Genomic DNA, 18,824 nt, shown 5'->3' on the forward strand with positions numbered 1-18,824 from the left:
GCAACTAAAGATGAGATATCAAAGAATATATATCAGACCAATGAAACACAATTTTTACAAATTAAAATCAAAATAATTGCATAGCCAAGACACTTACCAGGGTCACTAACATCAGGTTTGCGTCCTAAGTTCTTCAATACAAGAGTAAACGGATGCTTGTGAGCAAGATCTGTCTGCAAGATAAACAATGTTTGATGGATACATCATTAATGTTTGGGAAAGACTCTCTTTCTAAACCATAAGCCATATCACAAGTACCCAACTTCAAAACCAAATATCAATCTGAAAGCAGGTTGATCTTGGAAATCTAACATGTCTATGACATACCATAAACAAATGTAATCTAGATGACCAATCTCATCTGAACTAGGATGTTTTAACTAATCTGTACTGAATAAACAAAGGTAATTTAGATGACCAATCTCACCTGAACTAGGATATTTTAACTAATCTGTATTTAATATGCGGTTCTTCCACGAGGGAACCAACAAACTGTTGTGAAAGTTGAGAAGAACTGATGTGTCTCTGTCAATTCCTTCTTCTCTTGCATGCACTTTTCAGGCAATGGATGTTCTCTTACTGGAAAAATGAAGGACTTTCAAGGGAAGAGTCGCACAAATTTAATCAAAAGGATAGATGATGACTATGAATAGAGAACCTTAAGAAAAGCTTAACCACTTGAAAGATGATTCACTGAACCACAACACTGTGAAAAGTGCTTTTGAGAAATTATCATATGTCAGCTATTTCAAATTGCTTAGTGATACTTTTCATTTTCTTTTTCCATGCATCATCTTTTGGAGTTCCACATAAGACAGCGGATAAATTCACCCATTCTCTTTACCCCCTCGATTGCCATCTCCAGTTCTTGTCTGCTCCATTGGAGATAAATATGATGTGTCCTTAACCCTGAAATTAATGGTTCTTTCTGATACACTCTGCCAGCCACTTTACTTTCCATGTCATCGCCTACAACTCTCCACTCAGATTGCGTATTAATTTCTTCTCTAAATAAAACTGTGCGTATATCTTCAGTATACCTGCTTCCCTTCTTGTCATGTTCTTTATAGAGCTTAGTGTAAGACAGCTGATCATTCACCAGTTCCTTTTATCTCATTGACTGCCTACTCCAATGATTTCCAACTCTAATAGGAGTTAGATAAGACGTGTCCTAGACACTTGAAATCAATTGTTCTTGCTGGATACACAATTGCAGGTCGCAACTTCAATAACTCCCCTTGTTTACCATTATCTAGATTCCACCAACAACTTCCACAACCCAACTCTACAATCTCACCAATGTATAATTCTTTTCCAAATCAAATCATGCCTATATATTTTAATATACTTGAATTCCTTCTTGTTATGTCCTTCAAGGGAAGCTTCAAAGCCTTTTGAATGTAATTAAGCTGTAAAATTCTACCTCAACAATAATGAAGGGAAGGTTATAACCTACATTGCACTAGAAAGTATTAATCTTTGCTATCAGGAAAGAAGAAGAACAACCAGGTTCTCGGTATGCCAGTGAATGAAGGAGCAATTGCCCATCCATTGGTCACTAGGCTGAAGTTAAAGAAGGAAGGGCCATGCATGCCACAATGCACAGAAAGGGGTCCCCCGAAGGATAGATCATAGGATGATCCCACAATTAGTTCTCCTCCTTTACTGCACCGTAGTCAAAGAGAAAGGATGAGCAAGTGTAGGCTGACCCTATCTAGTATTTAAGGATTGGGCTGAGCTCAGAAATATTTACATCACAATCTAACTCACGTAGGTGTCCCATCTTGAATGAACTGAAACTGGATAAATAGAGAGAATTGTTCCACAAAGGTTTGAGAATGTCAAACAAAGATAAGAGGTTCATCCTCCCATCGCTTTGTCCATCACCCTACACCCTTGCATTTGTCCATCAATCTTCCTACCCAAGCATACGTACGTATATACATACATCCATATACGCATACAAACAAATCTTTCAATATATCTCTATACAAAAAATAGCATCTTCTCCATGCTTTTACTTCATCCACCACTTTGCACCCTTGCATATGTCCACAATCTCTTCCCCCCAGTCAACCATCCAGACATACATGCACGCATCCACTTACCCCACGAAAATACAATAATATTCCACCAAATTCAATAGTAGATGTTTGGAGTTTAGTGGTGGTCACTAGTTGCAAGAAATTTAAATGTCATACATCTTAGTTTATCTTGTATAAGCACCATTCATCATCCTAAGGCAAGAATATGACTATGATGGCTTTCTTGAAGACATATTTCACCTTGAGATACCATTTATGCATACTTGACATTGCGTCATAGATGAAGAGCCTTGTTGATAGGTTGAAGCCAAGGCCCAAAGCATGATAGGTGGAAGGGTAAGGACCTATCAGAGGATTGCCTTACTTTAAATGGGGCCAAAAGAACCTCACTTCAACAGAGGTCGTGAAGCGGTTGGGCCTACAAACCACACCACACCCATTGCAATACACCATCGGGTGGCTTCACCAAGGACGATATCTTTGCATCAGCTAGCAGTGTCACCTTCCCTACAGCATCAAGCGCTTCACGAATGAGGTATTGTGTGATTTTGCTCCTGATACTTGTGCAAGCGTCATGTTGTATATGAGTCTAGGCCTCGCATTGTTATTATTTCTTTGGGTAATAAGTTAAACAAGATACTGGACATAGCCCCACCTACCGCCATCTCTTTGATCTATGCCAAGCAATGCAGTAAGATCATCTCCTAGACCAGGAAATTTGTTTTCTTTCTAATTCGCTCTCAAAGTAAGGGGAAGATCATGGCCACATCCATGGCCCCCGGGAAGGGTTCTTCTACACAGCAGTAGCAAGTGGATAAGGTCATGGAAGAATACAAGGTCATCTTCTCCTCACCCAAAAGGGTACCCTTGCACTATCAGGTCCAGCATTCGATCCATCTGACTCCCCGAGCACCTCTATGCAACGGGTCTATATATCGCCGCTCCATTCTGGAAAATGAAGAGATAAAGTGGCAAATCCAAGAGTTGTTGCAAAAAGGGCACATCCGACCAAGTCCCTAGCCTTATGGGAGCCTAATTGTACATGTACAGAAGAAAGATGGGACTTGGAGGCTCTGCATTGATTATCGGTCACTAAACAAAATCATTGTCAAGAACAGGTATACAATCCCATGAATTGATGACCTTCTAAACCAACTCAAGGGGGCCAAGTATTTCAACAAGATCGATCTGAAGTTTGGCTATTAGCAGGTTCCAATAGAGCCCACAGATGCATGGAAGACCACCTTCAAATCCAAAGAAGACCTTTCTGAATGGTTGGCTATGTCGTTTGGGTTGACAAATGCCCCTGCTACTTTTATGAGACTAATGGATGACATCTTGCAGCCCTTCACCAACTCATTAGTGGTTGTTTATCTGGACGACATCCTCATCTTCAGCAAGAGTTGGGAAGAACACTTGCAACACATTCAATAGGCCTTCAAAACCTGCAGCAGCACAAACTGTGCGACAACTTGGAGAAATGCACCTATGGCATGAGCCAAGTCCAATATCCAGGTTACATCATAGATAAGCGAAGCGTGCATGTGGATCCAACTAAGATCCAAGTCATTCGAGATTCACCAACCCCGACCACTCTAACAGAGCTTCGCAACTTTTTGGGCCTTGCAAATTTTTATCAGAGGTTCGTGTTGGGATTCTCCCATATCACTTAGCCTTTGAGTCAAATTACCAAGGGCGGAGCGAAAGCAAAGTTTTCCTGGTCTGAGTCCCAATAGAAGGCGTTCGTTGAGTTGAAGTGCCACCTCTGCTTTGCACTGGTACTTACATTGCCAGACCTGCAGCAGCCATTTGAAATTGAGATAGACACCTCTGACTATGATATTGGTGCAGTCCTCACCTAGCACAGGCATCCAGTGGCCTATCATAGTGAGGCACTTTCTGACACAATTCAGAAGTACCCCACCATTGACAAAAAGATGTACTCCATCGTGCAGGCTTGCCAGAAATGGTCGCATTACATTATGGGGAAGGAGACGATCATCCAAACCGATCATCGACCTCTTCAATATATACAAACACAAGGGATTTGCAAAACGATTGCCCTCAGAAGTGGTCTATACATCTGCAAAAAATTCCACTTGAACATTAAATACAAAAAGGGCAACAACAATCATGTTGCAAACTGCCTCAGTCGGCCCCCCGTTGCAACACTGACCACTGTTCTCAACTCTTGTGCCCACGAGACCTCTAGATGGCCGCAACTATACAAAAATGATCTAGAGTTCGCCTCCACATACCAGATGCTAGTAGATGGCAAGCAAGTTCTTGATTTCCACCTCCATGGCGCATTATCATGCCACCTGGACCACCTTTGTGTTCCTTCAAGCGAGCATGCCAAGCTAATTTGGGAGGAGCACTACAGTGGGGTCACAAGACACTTTGGTGTTGAGAAAACTACGGTCGTACTACAAAATTACTTTTATTGGCCAAAACTCTGACAAGATGTTGGGAAATATATCAGATTCTGCATTGTCTACACCATCGCCAAGCCAACCATCAAGAAGCAAGGCCCGTACAGTCCTCTACCTACTCCCAGCCAGCCTTGGGAATCTATCTCCATGGACTATCCGTCTAGCCTCCCTTCTACAAGCATGGTAATGACTATGTATTTGTGGTTGTGGACAGATTTTCTAAGATGGCTATATTGGCGGCCTACAAGAAGAGTATCACAGCAAAGGACATTGCAGAACTCTTCTTTGAACAAGTGTGGGTACATTTTGGGATAGCGCAGACCATTATATCATATCAGGATAGCAGGTTCCTAGCACATTTTGGTCAAACCTCTAAACACTATTGGACACCAAACTCACCAAGTCAACTGCATTCCATCCCCGAACTGATGGCTAGACAGAGGTCGTCAAAAGGAGGATAGTGCACATACTCTGCACATACAACTTTAAGCATCCACGAAGCTCGGATGAGAGCCTTCCCTATGTACAGTGCAGTTATAGCAAAGTTCTCCATAGCTTGATTGATCACAGTCCCTTTCAAGTGGGTCTAGGATTTCAACCATTTTGTGGGATTGATGTTGTCGTGCCTCATACAACTACAGACAAAATCCACACATGCAGTGTCTGAGACAGATAAAGCAACCAGATTTATTGAACGCATCCAGCACATCCGCCAACAAGTTCAAAACATCTTGGAGAAGTCCAATGTCAAGTAAAAGCAACGACATGATCAACATCAGATGTCACACAAGTTTCAGCCTTCAAGTGGGCGACAAATTTTGGTTGCATTTGGAGAAAGAACACCTTATCGAAGCCCATTAGAAGCTCAGACCACTCCTATATGGGCCTTACACCATTACCAAGGTTGTTGGAGACAATGCTTTTGAGCTCCAACATTCCCCCATTCTTTGGCCTGCACCCAGTGTTCAACGTGGACCGCCTTCGACCATATTTTCCACCATTACTAGACACATCAGACATTGCAAAAAAACTCACACCAACAGAGTTAAACCAAAACTGCATGGAACAGGCCACAACTGATCGGATCATGGACACACAGATCAAGAACATTCGCCAGCAAAAGATCCAATTGTATCGGGTTGTCAAAGCTAGTGAACTCCTGCACCAAGGCCAGTAGCTCACCAAGGACCAAGTTCAGCAGAAGTTTCCCCATCTCATGGAGGCACTCAGCACAATGGGACCATTGCTTCCTGGGGGGACTGATCCAATTGGATATTGTTTACCACATGCCTATTCCAATTGGACACCCACCATTGTTTCTTTTAGTCTTTTAGTATCCTTAATTGTAGCACAATTTACTATCTTTGGCAATTTTTAAGGTCTTGAACTTCTGGAGTCGTTTTGAGGCCCTAAACGTCATTTTTTGGAAAACAAGCAAACATATATCTTTGACTTACGTTTGCTGTCAAAAGTTATAGTCCTCGGATAAATATTTCTAAGGAGGTATCGTGCACGTCAAATGGAGATCGTATGCCAAAGTTACGACCCCGAAAAGTTGATGTACCAATTTACCCCAATGAGGGGCCATAGCTTTGGCACTTCATCTCTTAGGGTTAGGTTTTTGGATGTTTAAAATTTTCCATTTTTTCTCAATAATAAATAGGCCTTTAAGCCTCATTGTAACACAGTTCAGAGGCATGTAGATGCCACATCTCTTCTCAGAGATAATCTACCATCGCCAGAGCTGGTTTATTTCCATTCTGTAAGCATATTTCAGTTCTTTGATATTAATGAAACGAAGTTTTTATTCCTCCTGCATCTCTGTGTTTATGTTTATATCTGTATTTTGTTGCTTTCCTGCATAAGTCCAGACCACTAAGCAAGCTATGGCACCGAAGATTGGCCCATCTACATTATGATGATCTTCCGAAATTGAGGAAATTGGTCTCTGGTATTCCCGACGTTCAAGCCCAACATGATGGAGTATGTCCAGCGTGTGCCAGTGGAAAGAAGTCAAGGGGACCATTCCCCTCTAGTGAGAACAAGACAAATGACATTCTCCAACTCATTCATTCCGACATATGTGGTCTGATGCCTGTACATTCTATTGGTGCCCATCTCTATTACATCACCCACATTGATGATTTCTCAAGAAAGATGTGGAAATATTATTTGAAGCACAAAGATGAAGCCTTCAAATTGTTCCAAGGAGTTCAAAGCTTTGGTCGAAAATCAAACATGGAAGAAAATTGAGATATTCAGGTCTAACAACAATGGAGAGTACATTTCGAATAAGTTCATCGATTTTTGCAAGAAGGAAGGTATCAAGAAAGAGATGATTGTGCCCTATACTCCCGAACAAAATGGAGTAGCTGAAAGAAAGAACAAGTCTATTGTAGAAGTCACTCGTGCCATGCTCCATGACCAAAAGTTGTTGAAGTTCCTTTGGGGAGAAGCAACGAATGTTGTCGTATATGTTCAAAACAGGGTACCTCATCAAGCATTGGACAACAAGACCCCCGAAGAAGTGTTCACAGGTGTCAAGCCCGATGTTGGCCATCTCTGTATCTTTGGTTGCCCCGTATATTTCCATGTGCCAAGGAGAAAATAGAAAGCTAGAAGCCACACAAAGAAAAGGTATATTTGTTAGATATTGTGAAAATTCTGAAGCATTTAAAATATATATTCCAAGTCAAAGGAAGGTTGAAATTAGTAGGGATGTAATGTTCAATGAAGATGTTTCCCTTGGAAAAGGAAGGGACCATCCTCCACCTCCTTCTCCTGAGAAAAATAATGATGATACGGATATGATAGATGGTCCTTTCGTGCCTGAATCCGAGACAGACATTGTTGATGATCCCATGGAGCCAATGGACCCCTTAGATCCTCCTCCATGTGATCGTCTTGCTAGGAAGAGGCCACCCTGGTTTCATGACACATTACAGGATGACGAGAGACACGTTCCCATTCGAAGATCATTTAGAGAAAGCAAGAAGCCATGCAAGTACTAGGGATATGTTGCAGCCATGAGCACTATGATTCAGGTCGAACCTCCCAACTTTGAAGTCGTAAAATAACAAGTTTGGAAGGATGCTATGGCTGAAGAATATGAACCAATTATGAATAATTACGTATGGGATGTTGTGCCGAGACCGAAGGGGAAATCTGTAGTGACTTCAAAATGGCTATTCAAGATCAAGCATGGATTTGATGGAAGCATGAGAAATATGAGGCAAGGTTCGTGGCCCGAGGATTCTCCCAACAAGAGGTTGAAGATTATGACAACATCTTTCCACCTGTGGCTCAATATACAACCATTCGTTCAATAGTTGCTCTTGCCACAAGTCAAAGGATGGACCCTTCATTAGATGGACATGAAGACAACACTCCTTCATGGCATGTTATAGGAAGAAGTGTATGTTGAACAACCATAGGGATTTGAAGTAGAGGATTGAAAAAGACACGTTTGTAGGTTGAAGAAGACATTATATGGTTTGAAGCAAGCCAACAGAGCATGGTACACCCACATAGACAGTTATTTGTTGAAGTTGTGATTTACAAGAAGCAATGTCGAGTCCAAGGTATTTCGTTAATTTTGGTTTTATATGTTGGTGATTTATTCTTGACAGGTAGTGAGCCCCTAATGATTGAGTGTAAGAGGGAGTTAGCCTCTGAATTCAAGATGAAGGACCTTGGACTCATGCACTACTTTTTAGGCCTTGACATTTGGCAAAGGCTTGGTGAGATTTTCCTTTCACAAGGAAAATATATTGTGAAGTTGTTGGAGAGAATTGGAATGACAGAATTCAAGTCTCTGCCCACACAGATGGAAATGATTTTCAAGAAGTTATGTGAAGCTGCAAGACCCGATTTGGTGAATCCATCCGAGTATGGGCAGTGGATTGGGGCTTTGATGTTCTTAGTGAACACCCGTTCGGACATATGCTATGAAGTGAACACGTTGGTTCAATTCATGACCGAGCTCTCCATGCACATTGTGTTGCTACCAAACACATTTTGAGATATCTGCATGGGACGATCACCCTTGGTTTGAGATATCCTGTCGGAGATGTTCAACTTCATGGACATACCAACGTTGAATGGGCAAGAAATGTTGTCGACAGGAAGAGTACGTTTGGATGTTGTTTTAGCCTTGGATTTGCCATGATATTTTGGATGGGCAAGAAGCAGAAGTCCGTAGCACTAAGAAGCAGAAGGCCCTATATGGTTTGAAACAAGCACCTAGGGCATGGTATGCAAGAATGGATGCATACCTTCTTAAAAGTGGGTTCGTGAAGAGTATTGCTGATTCAAATCTCTACATCAAGGTTGTGGATAATGAGCCAAGCCATTTTCTACTATATGTGGATGATCTATTCATTACAAGTGTGGAGCAAAGGATACAAGAATGCAAGAAGATGCTGGCAGCTAAATTTGAGATGAAGGATCTAGGCAAATTAGTGCTACAGACTTCTACTTCTTGCCCAGACACAGACCTACTCCAACCACCAAATCAGCATCCTCCTCAACAACTTCAACCCATAACTTTGAACTTGAAGCAGCAACACTTTGACCCAACAAATGGCAGCAGCAACTTCGATTTGAAAAGAAAGACTTCGATTTCCTAGCGGAACCCACACGAGAGAGAGAAAGATAGCCCAAAATTTTGATCTTGCCTTCTTCTCCAACTTCGCACTCCTTTTAGCCTTCTTTCCTACTTCGCACTTTTCCAGCGCTTTCTTCTGGATATCGAACTTGTGTGAGAATGAATGAATGCTCCAAATGAATTTAATCTACTTGTATATATAGGCTTGAGGTGAAGTCGAATTGCCCTATTTGAAATGCCTAATTTGACTCAATAATAAATCTTTTTACATGATTCAAAAGCCCAAGAAGGGTGTCATGAAATGTATAATGACTCTAATGAATCAATATAAATCCTAGGAGTCCACAATGGGGACTTGACTAATAAAATATGACCCAAGCATGAAAACCATGCTTTAATAAGTCATCGTAATAATAATAATAATAATTCTTTTTCATTATTTTGACAAGTACATTACATAATGACTTCGAGATCTACTTCGAGACCTAAACATCAACGCAGTGTCGGCCAGATGTCCTCCCATTCAATGTGTCTCACACACAAAGCCTCAACAAATCTCTTCCAAACTTTTATCATCATCAACAAGATCAACAATATTAACTAAACCAAGCATGCTTCTAAGATATTCAAACTTCTTATTAGGAAGAGACTTTGTTAGTATATTAGCTACCGGATCGTCTGTTCAGACATATTGTAGCTTCACAATCCCATTCTGCACCAAAGTTCCTAATGTAGTGGAACTTATTGTTGATATGCTTCGTCCTGGCATGAAACATGGGATCTTCAGACATCTGGATGCAACTTTGATTGTCACAATTGATCACAGTAGGACCCAAAGGCTTCTCAGTCAAATCTGTCAAAAGCTCCCTTAACCATACAACCTCCTTTCCTACTTCACATGCAGCGACATACTCTGTTTCAGCACTACTCAAAGCAACAGGATCTTGCTTTCTACTAATCCATGAGATCGTGACAGATCCCAAACTAAAGCATTCACCTGTAGTGCTTCTCCCATCAGTCTCACTGCCACCCCAATCAAAATCTGTGAAGCAAATGAGCTTAACTTCCTTTTTATCGTGCTTTAGGCAGTGATGTATATTACCACGAAGATATCTTAATATATGCTTAGCAACTATCCAGTGATCATGACGAGGCTCCAAATGAAACTTACGAAGAATGTTCACGGCAAAACATATATCTAGCCTAGTATTTATCAGATACATCGAAGAACCCACCAACTTACAATAGGAGGTAGGGTCTACAAGACTTGAGTCAGAGCTCCTCAACTTCTTGAGATTAGTGATCATAGGAGTAGTCCATCATCCCAAATTTCTGCAACAACTTGATGGTATACTTTCCTTGCCCCAAATATATCTCCCCTGGCTTCTGCCATACTTCCAGACCTAGGTAATAGTGCATTAGTCCTAGATCCTTCATCTCAAATTTAGCTGCCAGCATCTTCTTGCATTCTTGTATCCTTTGCTCCACACTTGTAATGAATAGATCATCCACATATAGTAGAATAATGGTTGGCTCATTATCCACGACCTTGATGTAGAGATTTGAATCAGCAATACTCTTCACGAACCCACTTTTAAGAAGGTATGCATCCATTCTTGCATACCATGCCCTAGGTGCTTGTTTCAAACCATATAGGGCCTTCTTGAGTCGACAAACGCGAGTATCTTTGTTATTTATTTAAAATCCTTCGAGTTGTTCAATGTATACTTCCTCATCAATGGTCCCATTCAGAATTGTTGTCTTTACATCCAACTGATGGATATTCCATCCCATTGTAGCAGCCAATGAAACCAAAGAACTAATGGTAGTATACCTTGCAGTGGGTGGAAAGGTTTCTTCATAATCTTTGCCTTCCTTTTGAGAGAAACCCCTTGCAACAAATCTAGCTTGCTATTTGTCTATACTTCCATCAACAACATGCTTGATCTTGTAGATCCATTTGGAGGCGACAATCGATTTGTCACTAGGTCTAGGAATGATTTCCCAAACCCCATTCTTCGCAATGGGTTGATATTCTTCCTGCATTGCCTTCTTCCATACTTCTTAATGAGTAGCTTCTTCAAATGTAGATGGTTCAACTTCAATCAATTTTGGCATATACGTAGCATATCCAGAATATCTTTTCGGCCTTTTACTTTCTTTCTCTAAAGGTTCCTTTCGTAGCTCCATGTCCTTCAGTGTCTTCAAGAGTAGCTTTTAACCAATTTGGCCCCTTGTGTTCGATATGATGACAGGTTGAATAGGCTCACTTGGTCCTTCTTCTTATTCTTGAATTGTAGATGGATTGTCGTTTTGTACTTCTTCTTCTTCTTCAAATATTGGTACATCTTTGTCATCAGAATCAATAGGAATGTCCTTGGATCTTTTGTAGGCATGATTTTCATCAAATATAACGTCCCTGCTTACTTCATTATGTCTTCCTTCCTTTGGTGTAGATTCTATATGCCTTTGAGGAGAGACTATAGCCAACGAAGGGGAGAGACTATAGCCAACAAAAATCCCTTTGATGCTTGTAGAATCTAACTTCCTTCATTTGTCCTTTAGAATGTGGACATAAGCAAGACACTCAAAAGATTCGGAGATGGTCTACACTTGGCTTCTTCCCTGTGAATGCTTCCTCTTCTATTTTGAATATATACTATTGTCATTGTTGATTCTCCCCATAGAAATTTTGGTAAGTCTTGATCAAGGAGCATTGTTCGTATACCTTCTTCAATTATCCTATTCTTTCTTTTGGCCACTCCATTTTGTTCAGGTTAATAGGGAACAATGAGCTCCCTCTTAATTCCTACTTTACAATATGCAATCAATTCTTTAGAAGTGTATTCCCCACCATTGTCGGATCTCAAAGTCTTTATTTTCCTTTCGATTAGGGTTTCCACTTTAAATCTGAACTCCTTGAATTTTTCAAATACTTCATCCTTTTTCTTGAGAAGATAGAGCCAAGCCTTTCTAGAGTCATCATTAATGAATGTTACATAGTAAAGATAACCTCCAAGTGATTTGTCAGACATATGCCTACACACATCAAAATGAATGAGGTCTAATATTTCTTTAGACCTTGTTTCACTATTTGAAAATGGTTTTCTTGTATGTTTACCCAAAGAACATCCCTTGCAAACTCCTTCACGATCTTCTTTGATATTGGGGATGCCATGAACTAGTTGATTAAGAGTGGGAATAACCTTGTAGTATAGATGACCATATCTTCTATGCCATGGCTCAATGGGATGGATTTCCATAAGTACTAGGGCTTGGGGAGGTTGTGTAATGACTCTATATAAGCTTCCTTCACGAACTCCAATAACCCTAGCTTTATCAATACTTGAATCTTTTCCCCAAACCAAAACCTTTCCATCAACAAAAGCAACTCTATCCCCTTTATCTTCTAAGCAAGAAATTGAAAGCAAATTCTTTTTCAAACTTGGAACATATAGTATATTGTTGAGATGTAGTTTAGCTCCATTCTCCAACATCAAAGATGTTGATCCCAGTTCTCTAACAGCATAGCTTTTGTTGTCTCCGAATTCCACTGCATGAGAAGATGGTTCCTTCGTGTGAAAATTATGAAAATTAAGTTTTAATCTTGGTTGTTGGTGGACCAATAGAGGATTATAAGAAGTTGATGGGTAGATGGAGAACACACTTGTGAGAACCATAGAGAGTTCGATTTCCTTGGAGAGTTCAATTTTCCAAAGAGCCAGCAGCGTTGGAAGAGTTTAAGCTTCAGCAAGGAAGCAGAGGCAGAGAGGGGCAGGAACAGTGAGTTGTAGGAAGTTTTCCAAATTCGATGAAGTGCATTGTAGAGAAGCAGGAAGAGCCACAATGAGGTTGACGCGAGGGCTGCGCAAAAACTTCCAGAGGCAATTCGATTTCGCTGAAGAGAAGTCGAGTTTCAGTTCCAGAGGTCGAGAAAGGGTTCCAGAAGGTCGAAGCTATAGTTTCTCAGCCAGTGGAAAACAGGACAGCTACAGGAGCAGTTGATTCAACCAGAGCGTAGAAAGGATTGCGCAAGCGTTACGCAGGTCTGCGTAAAGGCTGTTTGGAGTCTGGACAGCTCACTTGGAGCTGCAGTGAGAGCCCAGATTTCCAGTGGGGGTGAGGAAAATTCCTCACAATATTTTTGCCAGTAATTTCTCTGCAGGATTGCCGGTTTTCAGCATCGACCTTGTACTCAGAATTTTTCACTACTGCATAATATTAAAAACCCTCAGATGTTGCACCAATTTTCCCAAGTTGGGTTTTTCAGGGGACTTTTGTCCAAAACTAACTGTGTTAATTTTTATGTGCGCTAGTACATTTTCTCAGTTTCCGACGCAATTTTCTTCCGCAATTTTATTTGGGAAGGTTGCAGTGTGAATTATTTGGTGTTTGTCGTAGCAAATAAATTGTTAAATTAATTAACAATTACAAAAATAATTTCCAGCTGTCGTAATAGGATTTCAAACTTGAAATTTTCACAAAGGAACAAGACTATAATCCAAACCCTTCCTCCTTCCACATCACCCAATAATCCATACCCAAGTGCGCCCAAGAAAAACAAGCATAAGCACTTGTTTACATGATGAAAAACCATACCTTTAGGATTGGATGGGCCACCTTCAAGCATACGATCTCGACAGATGTGTGAGGGGACATATCACTAGCTTGGGAAGCAGAGACATCTGGCAAGACATCAACTACACTAGTGGTTATAAAGCACTGCTAGTTGTTGGCTGAAGACAAATCTAGGAGAAAAATTCTCTTGTGGGGTCGCCCATTGGTGGTGGGTAGCAAGCACCTTAGATCCAAAAATATTTATGTACAAGCAAGTCCAAATCATGGCCTTTTCTGATGGCGGAGGTAGAGATCCAAGCATTGTTGTGTAATTGGTCTTGCCACTCTATCTCATGTATTCTCATATCTTTCGATTCAACGCAAATTATGGTCGTGGTACAAACAATTTGAGTGAGTTCAACTCACTCGTTTATTTATTGAAATTTGCTTTGAAATTTCATGTTTCTTCATTATAGATTATGGGAGATTCATTACTAACCATCAATTCGATGAATGGCATAGCACATGTTCTCAAACACATGCTTCACTCACTGGCATGCAACCTAAAGAGGTAGGTATCACTATTTCGGCAAATTGACTTTGCTCATCCTTTTAGGGAGGATAATACAAAAGACAATGGGATTTCCAAAGCAAGTTTATCTCTAAATCACAATGGATACATGATAGAATAATTTCGCAAATACATATTACAAAACAGATGCTTTGACGCTCTAGATGACTTTTATAAAAAAATTCTGGTCATTTGGATAACTATTATAATTTACAAACTATGGTAATTTTGGTATGTTCAGAATCACGAACCGTTGATAGCATGGAAACCAATAGTTTTGTGTACTATCTAGTCCTTTGCAGTCTATTTTATTCCCTTTAACAGTAAAGCCTCAATGTTTAAGAATTTGTTCCTTTTTATGTTGGAAGCAACTGAATAATGTATTTTTCTTTCACCTCGAATAAAAAATACGATTTTTTTCTTCAGGAAAAAATGTATCCAAAACACTAGAAATTGAAATCTAATAACTCTAATGTAAAGGAGCATGGTCATAGAACCCATGGAGAATGTGTCCATGAATCGTCGATCCCAAATGTGTTGATGAACAATAATGAAGGTAACATTTGAATTTTGAATTCACCAAGGATAAATTTAGCCTTAACCATTATGACCTATCCTATAAAAATGATATGACAATTTATGTTTGAACTTTGAACATACCTTTGAAGTTTTAAAGGTTGAATGCATATCACAACTATTTGATTATCAATATGATTATCCGCATTCTCCACAGTATTATGCTTCTTATGTCGACATTTCGAACCCCAAAGGGGATCCATCCTGAGGACCAAATTTGATAAAATAAACAATAACGAAAAAAGAAACAAAAAGCAAGAAAGAAATAATAATAAAACAACAAAAGAACAAAAAACAAAAGAAGAAACAAAACACACAAACAAACAACGAAAAAAAAAATTAACTGTCATTCATATTTTATCAAATTTGGTCCTGAGGATGGATCCCCTTTGGGGTTCGAAATGTCGACATAAGAAGCATAATACTGTGGAGAATCCGGATAATGATACTTCAAAAAACTACCACAGAAGCCTAAAGTCTAACACAATATCAATATGATGCTTTGCTTCATTTTATGGTTAATGTTATCTGTTACAAACCTACAATTTCTTAATGAAAAATGTTATATGTTGAAACTTCAATATTCATGTTTTGGTTGATCATTTGTTGACAATGTCACAAGTTCCAACTACTACACCATTGATGTTATAACTATACTAAGGGTTGATGTATTAAAATCATCATTAATCCAATAATCCATGTTTTGGTTGATCATTTGTTGACAATGTCAGAAGTTCCAACTACTACACCATTGATGTTATATCTCTACTAAAGGGTTGATGTATTAAAATCATCATTAATACAATAATCAAATCTGGGTTTTCATGTTTTATGCAACTACTTCAACACTACGTTTTTGAATATAAATGTATGAAAATATATTAAAATAAATATTATATAAAAAATACACTCCCTAAAAGTTGCTCTTGGAATCTTTTGAAAATTATGTTTCCCACTCTTTCTCCTTACTCCTAAGAACCTTTCTTATAAGAGTTGGTTATCGCATTAAGTGCCTTAACTAAGTTTGTTATCTTTTGCATTCATTAGCATCTCATTGTTGTTTAATAGTTAAACAAGTGGTGCACTCCATTTGTTTGGAGCTTAGCACATTTATACATGATATAATTACCTAGCACATCTATCTAGGGCTCCTAACATTGGGATGATTATCTTAATACCAAAGATGTGTTGAAGTTGAGTTGAGCTTCTCCAAGTTGTTTGAGAGGTAGAGCTGCTAAGAAAATCAGCAACTAGAGTTCTCTACTACACAACACCACATTACAAACTATACAGCCACTGTACGATGCAATTGTAGAGATTATGTGTGACTACAGATATGTACAAATGTACACAATTGTTGCCTCAAACTATATGTTGCTTTGGAATGCCTCATCCCTGGTTGCCTACTCTCTCTCTCACTCAACTAGTGTATGTAAAATCCTCTACCTTGCCCTATATTTATAGTTTTACGGAAGAATATATTTTAAAATTACTCCTAGTCTGAGTACAATCTTAGACTCAACAAGCAAATATAAGGCTTTAACTTTTTACTAAAGTGAATTACAAAATAGCCTTGATATCCCCTATTCCATAAAGTTGATAAGTGTAGCAAATTTTTGCAATTTTGGCATTGGAGGAAATTTTTGGCATTTTGAGAACTTAGGAGATGTGGGAAATGGGGCCCATGCCCAGAAAGGAGGCAATACACACCCCTTATAAAGAGATAGAGAGAGAGAGAGTGCAAATTAGTGGAAAGTGGGGGCCACCCAAGAGTATGCATGGGCCAGAAGTATATAAGGCGAAACGGGAGGCATTTCCTTCTATCTTCTAACTATTACACTTCAAAATTGTATCTCTCTTGGAGTTGTTCAATGTAAGGGTTGAAGTGTTGTTGAGCACGAGGATTTCAAGCGAACTCCACACCAGTTTCAGAGAACTTCGAGTGTCTCCATAGCTGGAAATTTGGAGAGTCCATTATAAAGCTTCCACAAGGTATTATTTGCACCAAATTAACCAGTGGTATGCACTTGTTGGGCACAGAGGCAATTCGATTTATCAGTTATCTGGGCCAACATAGTTATTTGGGTGGGCAAGATTTGCAGGAATATTCCCCATATTAGAGTCGGGGTTTTCGTGATGTTTTGTAGGGGTAGTTTTGGGCCATTCTTGAGGACCAATTTTTCCCATTTTTTAGGAGTGTGTGAGCCCTTTGGGTAAAGACTACGCAAGCCTTCGAGTAGGGTTGTTGGGGAGCTTGTGGAGCCAAGGAGTTGGGACTTCCGGAGGCCAATTTTCTAACTCGGGAAGTATTTCTTAGAGCTAGAGTTGGGGGTTATTTCCAGCAGGCATATTTCTCGCAGAAGAACGCACCAGTTAGCCATTGGGCATACACACTTGTTGGAGGGCTTCCTCACTGCTTGGAGTGGAGGCAAACCCTTTCTGAGTTTTTCTAGGTTTTGGGAGAGGAGTCTAGGGGTGGAGTTTCAAGTTGATCCGAGCAATATTCAGAGCAAAAACCTCCATCTCGGTTGGCGGTGCGCATTTCTCTTTTCCAACCATTTCTCACATGGGTCAAGACATCTTTCTGGGTTTTGTTCAACTTGTTTGGCAAGCCCAGGTTCTATCATTTCATCTTCCTCTATGCACCCAATTCCAGATTATTAATAAAATGGCTCAGAGTGTTTTGTTGGTGTCAATTGTGTACTGATTTGTGGTTGTGATTTTTATTTATTTTATTGTTCCAAGCTCTGTTTTGGTATGCACTATTAATATTACAATGGCATTACTTTTCAAAAAAAACACAATTACTTTGTGGAAGTTTTTCTTTCCTTTTTGGAAAATATCTCGAACTACTTCTCGCTTGTTCCCTTTTTTTTTTCAAAAATATCTTGAACTACTTCTCACATGTTCACATTGAAAATGCATGGAAATTCTTGCCCAAGCTATAATTCTAAACACATTTTATTTGTCATCATTCTTTCCAGCACTTTAAATTTGCCTTAACACTCCCCACCCTAATAATGTGGCACCAACTCATAAATGAATAAATTATCTCATCTTATCTTAAGTGAAAAATTGGAAAAGGAATCTTAAATAAGAAGAATAAACTTATTAGAAGTAATCATCCTAAATTTAAAAAAACCAACAAGTAAAGTCTAGCAAATAAAACTAATTATTTTACAAGTAATAGCAAGTAATTAGTTCCAAATTATTGTAAAATGTTGTGTTCCTATTTTGTGGATTAAAAAAAAAATTATATATATATATATATATATATATATATATATCCCCAAAAAAAAGGAAAGAAATTTTATGTCCATATAGATAGAATTTTTGACAAAAATGTTTTATAAATCCTTTTAAGTATTGTTAACTAACTACTAGTAAAATGCAATTTTAAATAAGTACAAGACACAAAATTGATTTTAACGATCAAATAAATTAACATATATATTTGGAAAACTCACTTTCGATGTTGTTGGCGCAAAACCAGCATCCGATTCTACACCCATTTAAAAAATAACCAATGAGTATATAATTCCCTTGAATGAATATCATCTCCATTCTAATGCTTTGAGAAGCTACAAGATACATGACAAAATAATCACACGAAATATAGCGGTATAAAGCATAAAAGATCATAAATAATTCCCTTGCGTGGATATCACCTCCATTCTAATGATTTGACAAGCTATAAACAAAATGATACAATAATCACACACAACATGCTTGCATAAAGCATAGAATATCATAAAAATTCCATGACCTTTTTATACAATACGAATAAAAGATAGTCTATACAACAGGAAACAAAACAAATATGTCAAAATGACAAATTAGTGATGGCTCATACCAACAAAACATTTGACTCTTTTGAAACAACGTTGTGGAATTTGAACATTCTCTCCTCGCTTTCGCTTTGGTTCCATAAAGGGAAGACGTCCCTGCAATGAACAGTCTATTAATTTAAGTTTCAATAAACAAAAAAGCATGCTTACAACCCAACACTCATTGAACAGAGAATGAACACAAAGGGT

At 39.0% G+C, this 18,824-nt stretch overlaps 1 protein-coding gene across 2 annotated transcripts in view; it reads right to left on the reverse strand.

The window, feature by feature from the left end:
* The window catches only part of GMI1 (gamma-irradiation and mitomycin c induced 1), a 391,650-nt gene that overhangs the window by 276,168 nt on the left and 96,658 nt on the right, over positions 1-18,824 (reverse strand). For both annotated transcript variants that reach the window (XM_089395476.1, XM_089395477.1), the window contains 3 exons: positions 18,641-18,731; positions 18,255-18,289; positions 98-173 (listed from right to left, as the gene is read on the reverse strand). In XM_089395476.1, coding sequence (XP_089251602.1) covers positions 98-173; positions 18,255-18,289; positions 18,641-18,731 — 202 coding nt within the window. The remainder of the gene's footprint in view (positions 1-97; positions 174-18,254; positions 18,290-18,640; positions 18,732-18,824) is intronic.

This window comes from Pinus tabuliformis, chromosome 1_2 (genome assembly GCF_031772625.1).
Source record: "Pinus tabuliformis cultivar Carrire ecotype Pingquan chromosome 1_2, CPIR1, whole genome shotgun sequence".
Classification (NCBI taxonomy): Eukaryota; Viridiplantae; Streptophyta; class Pinopsida; order Pinales; family Pinaceae; genus Pinus; species Pinus tabuliformis.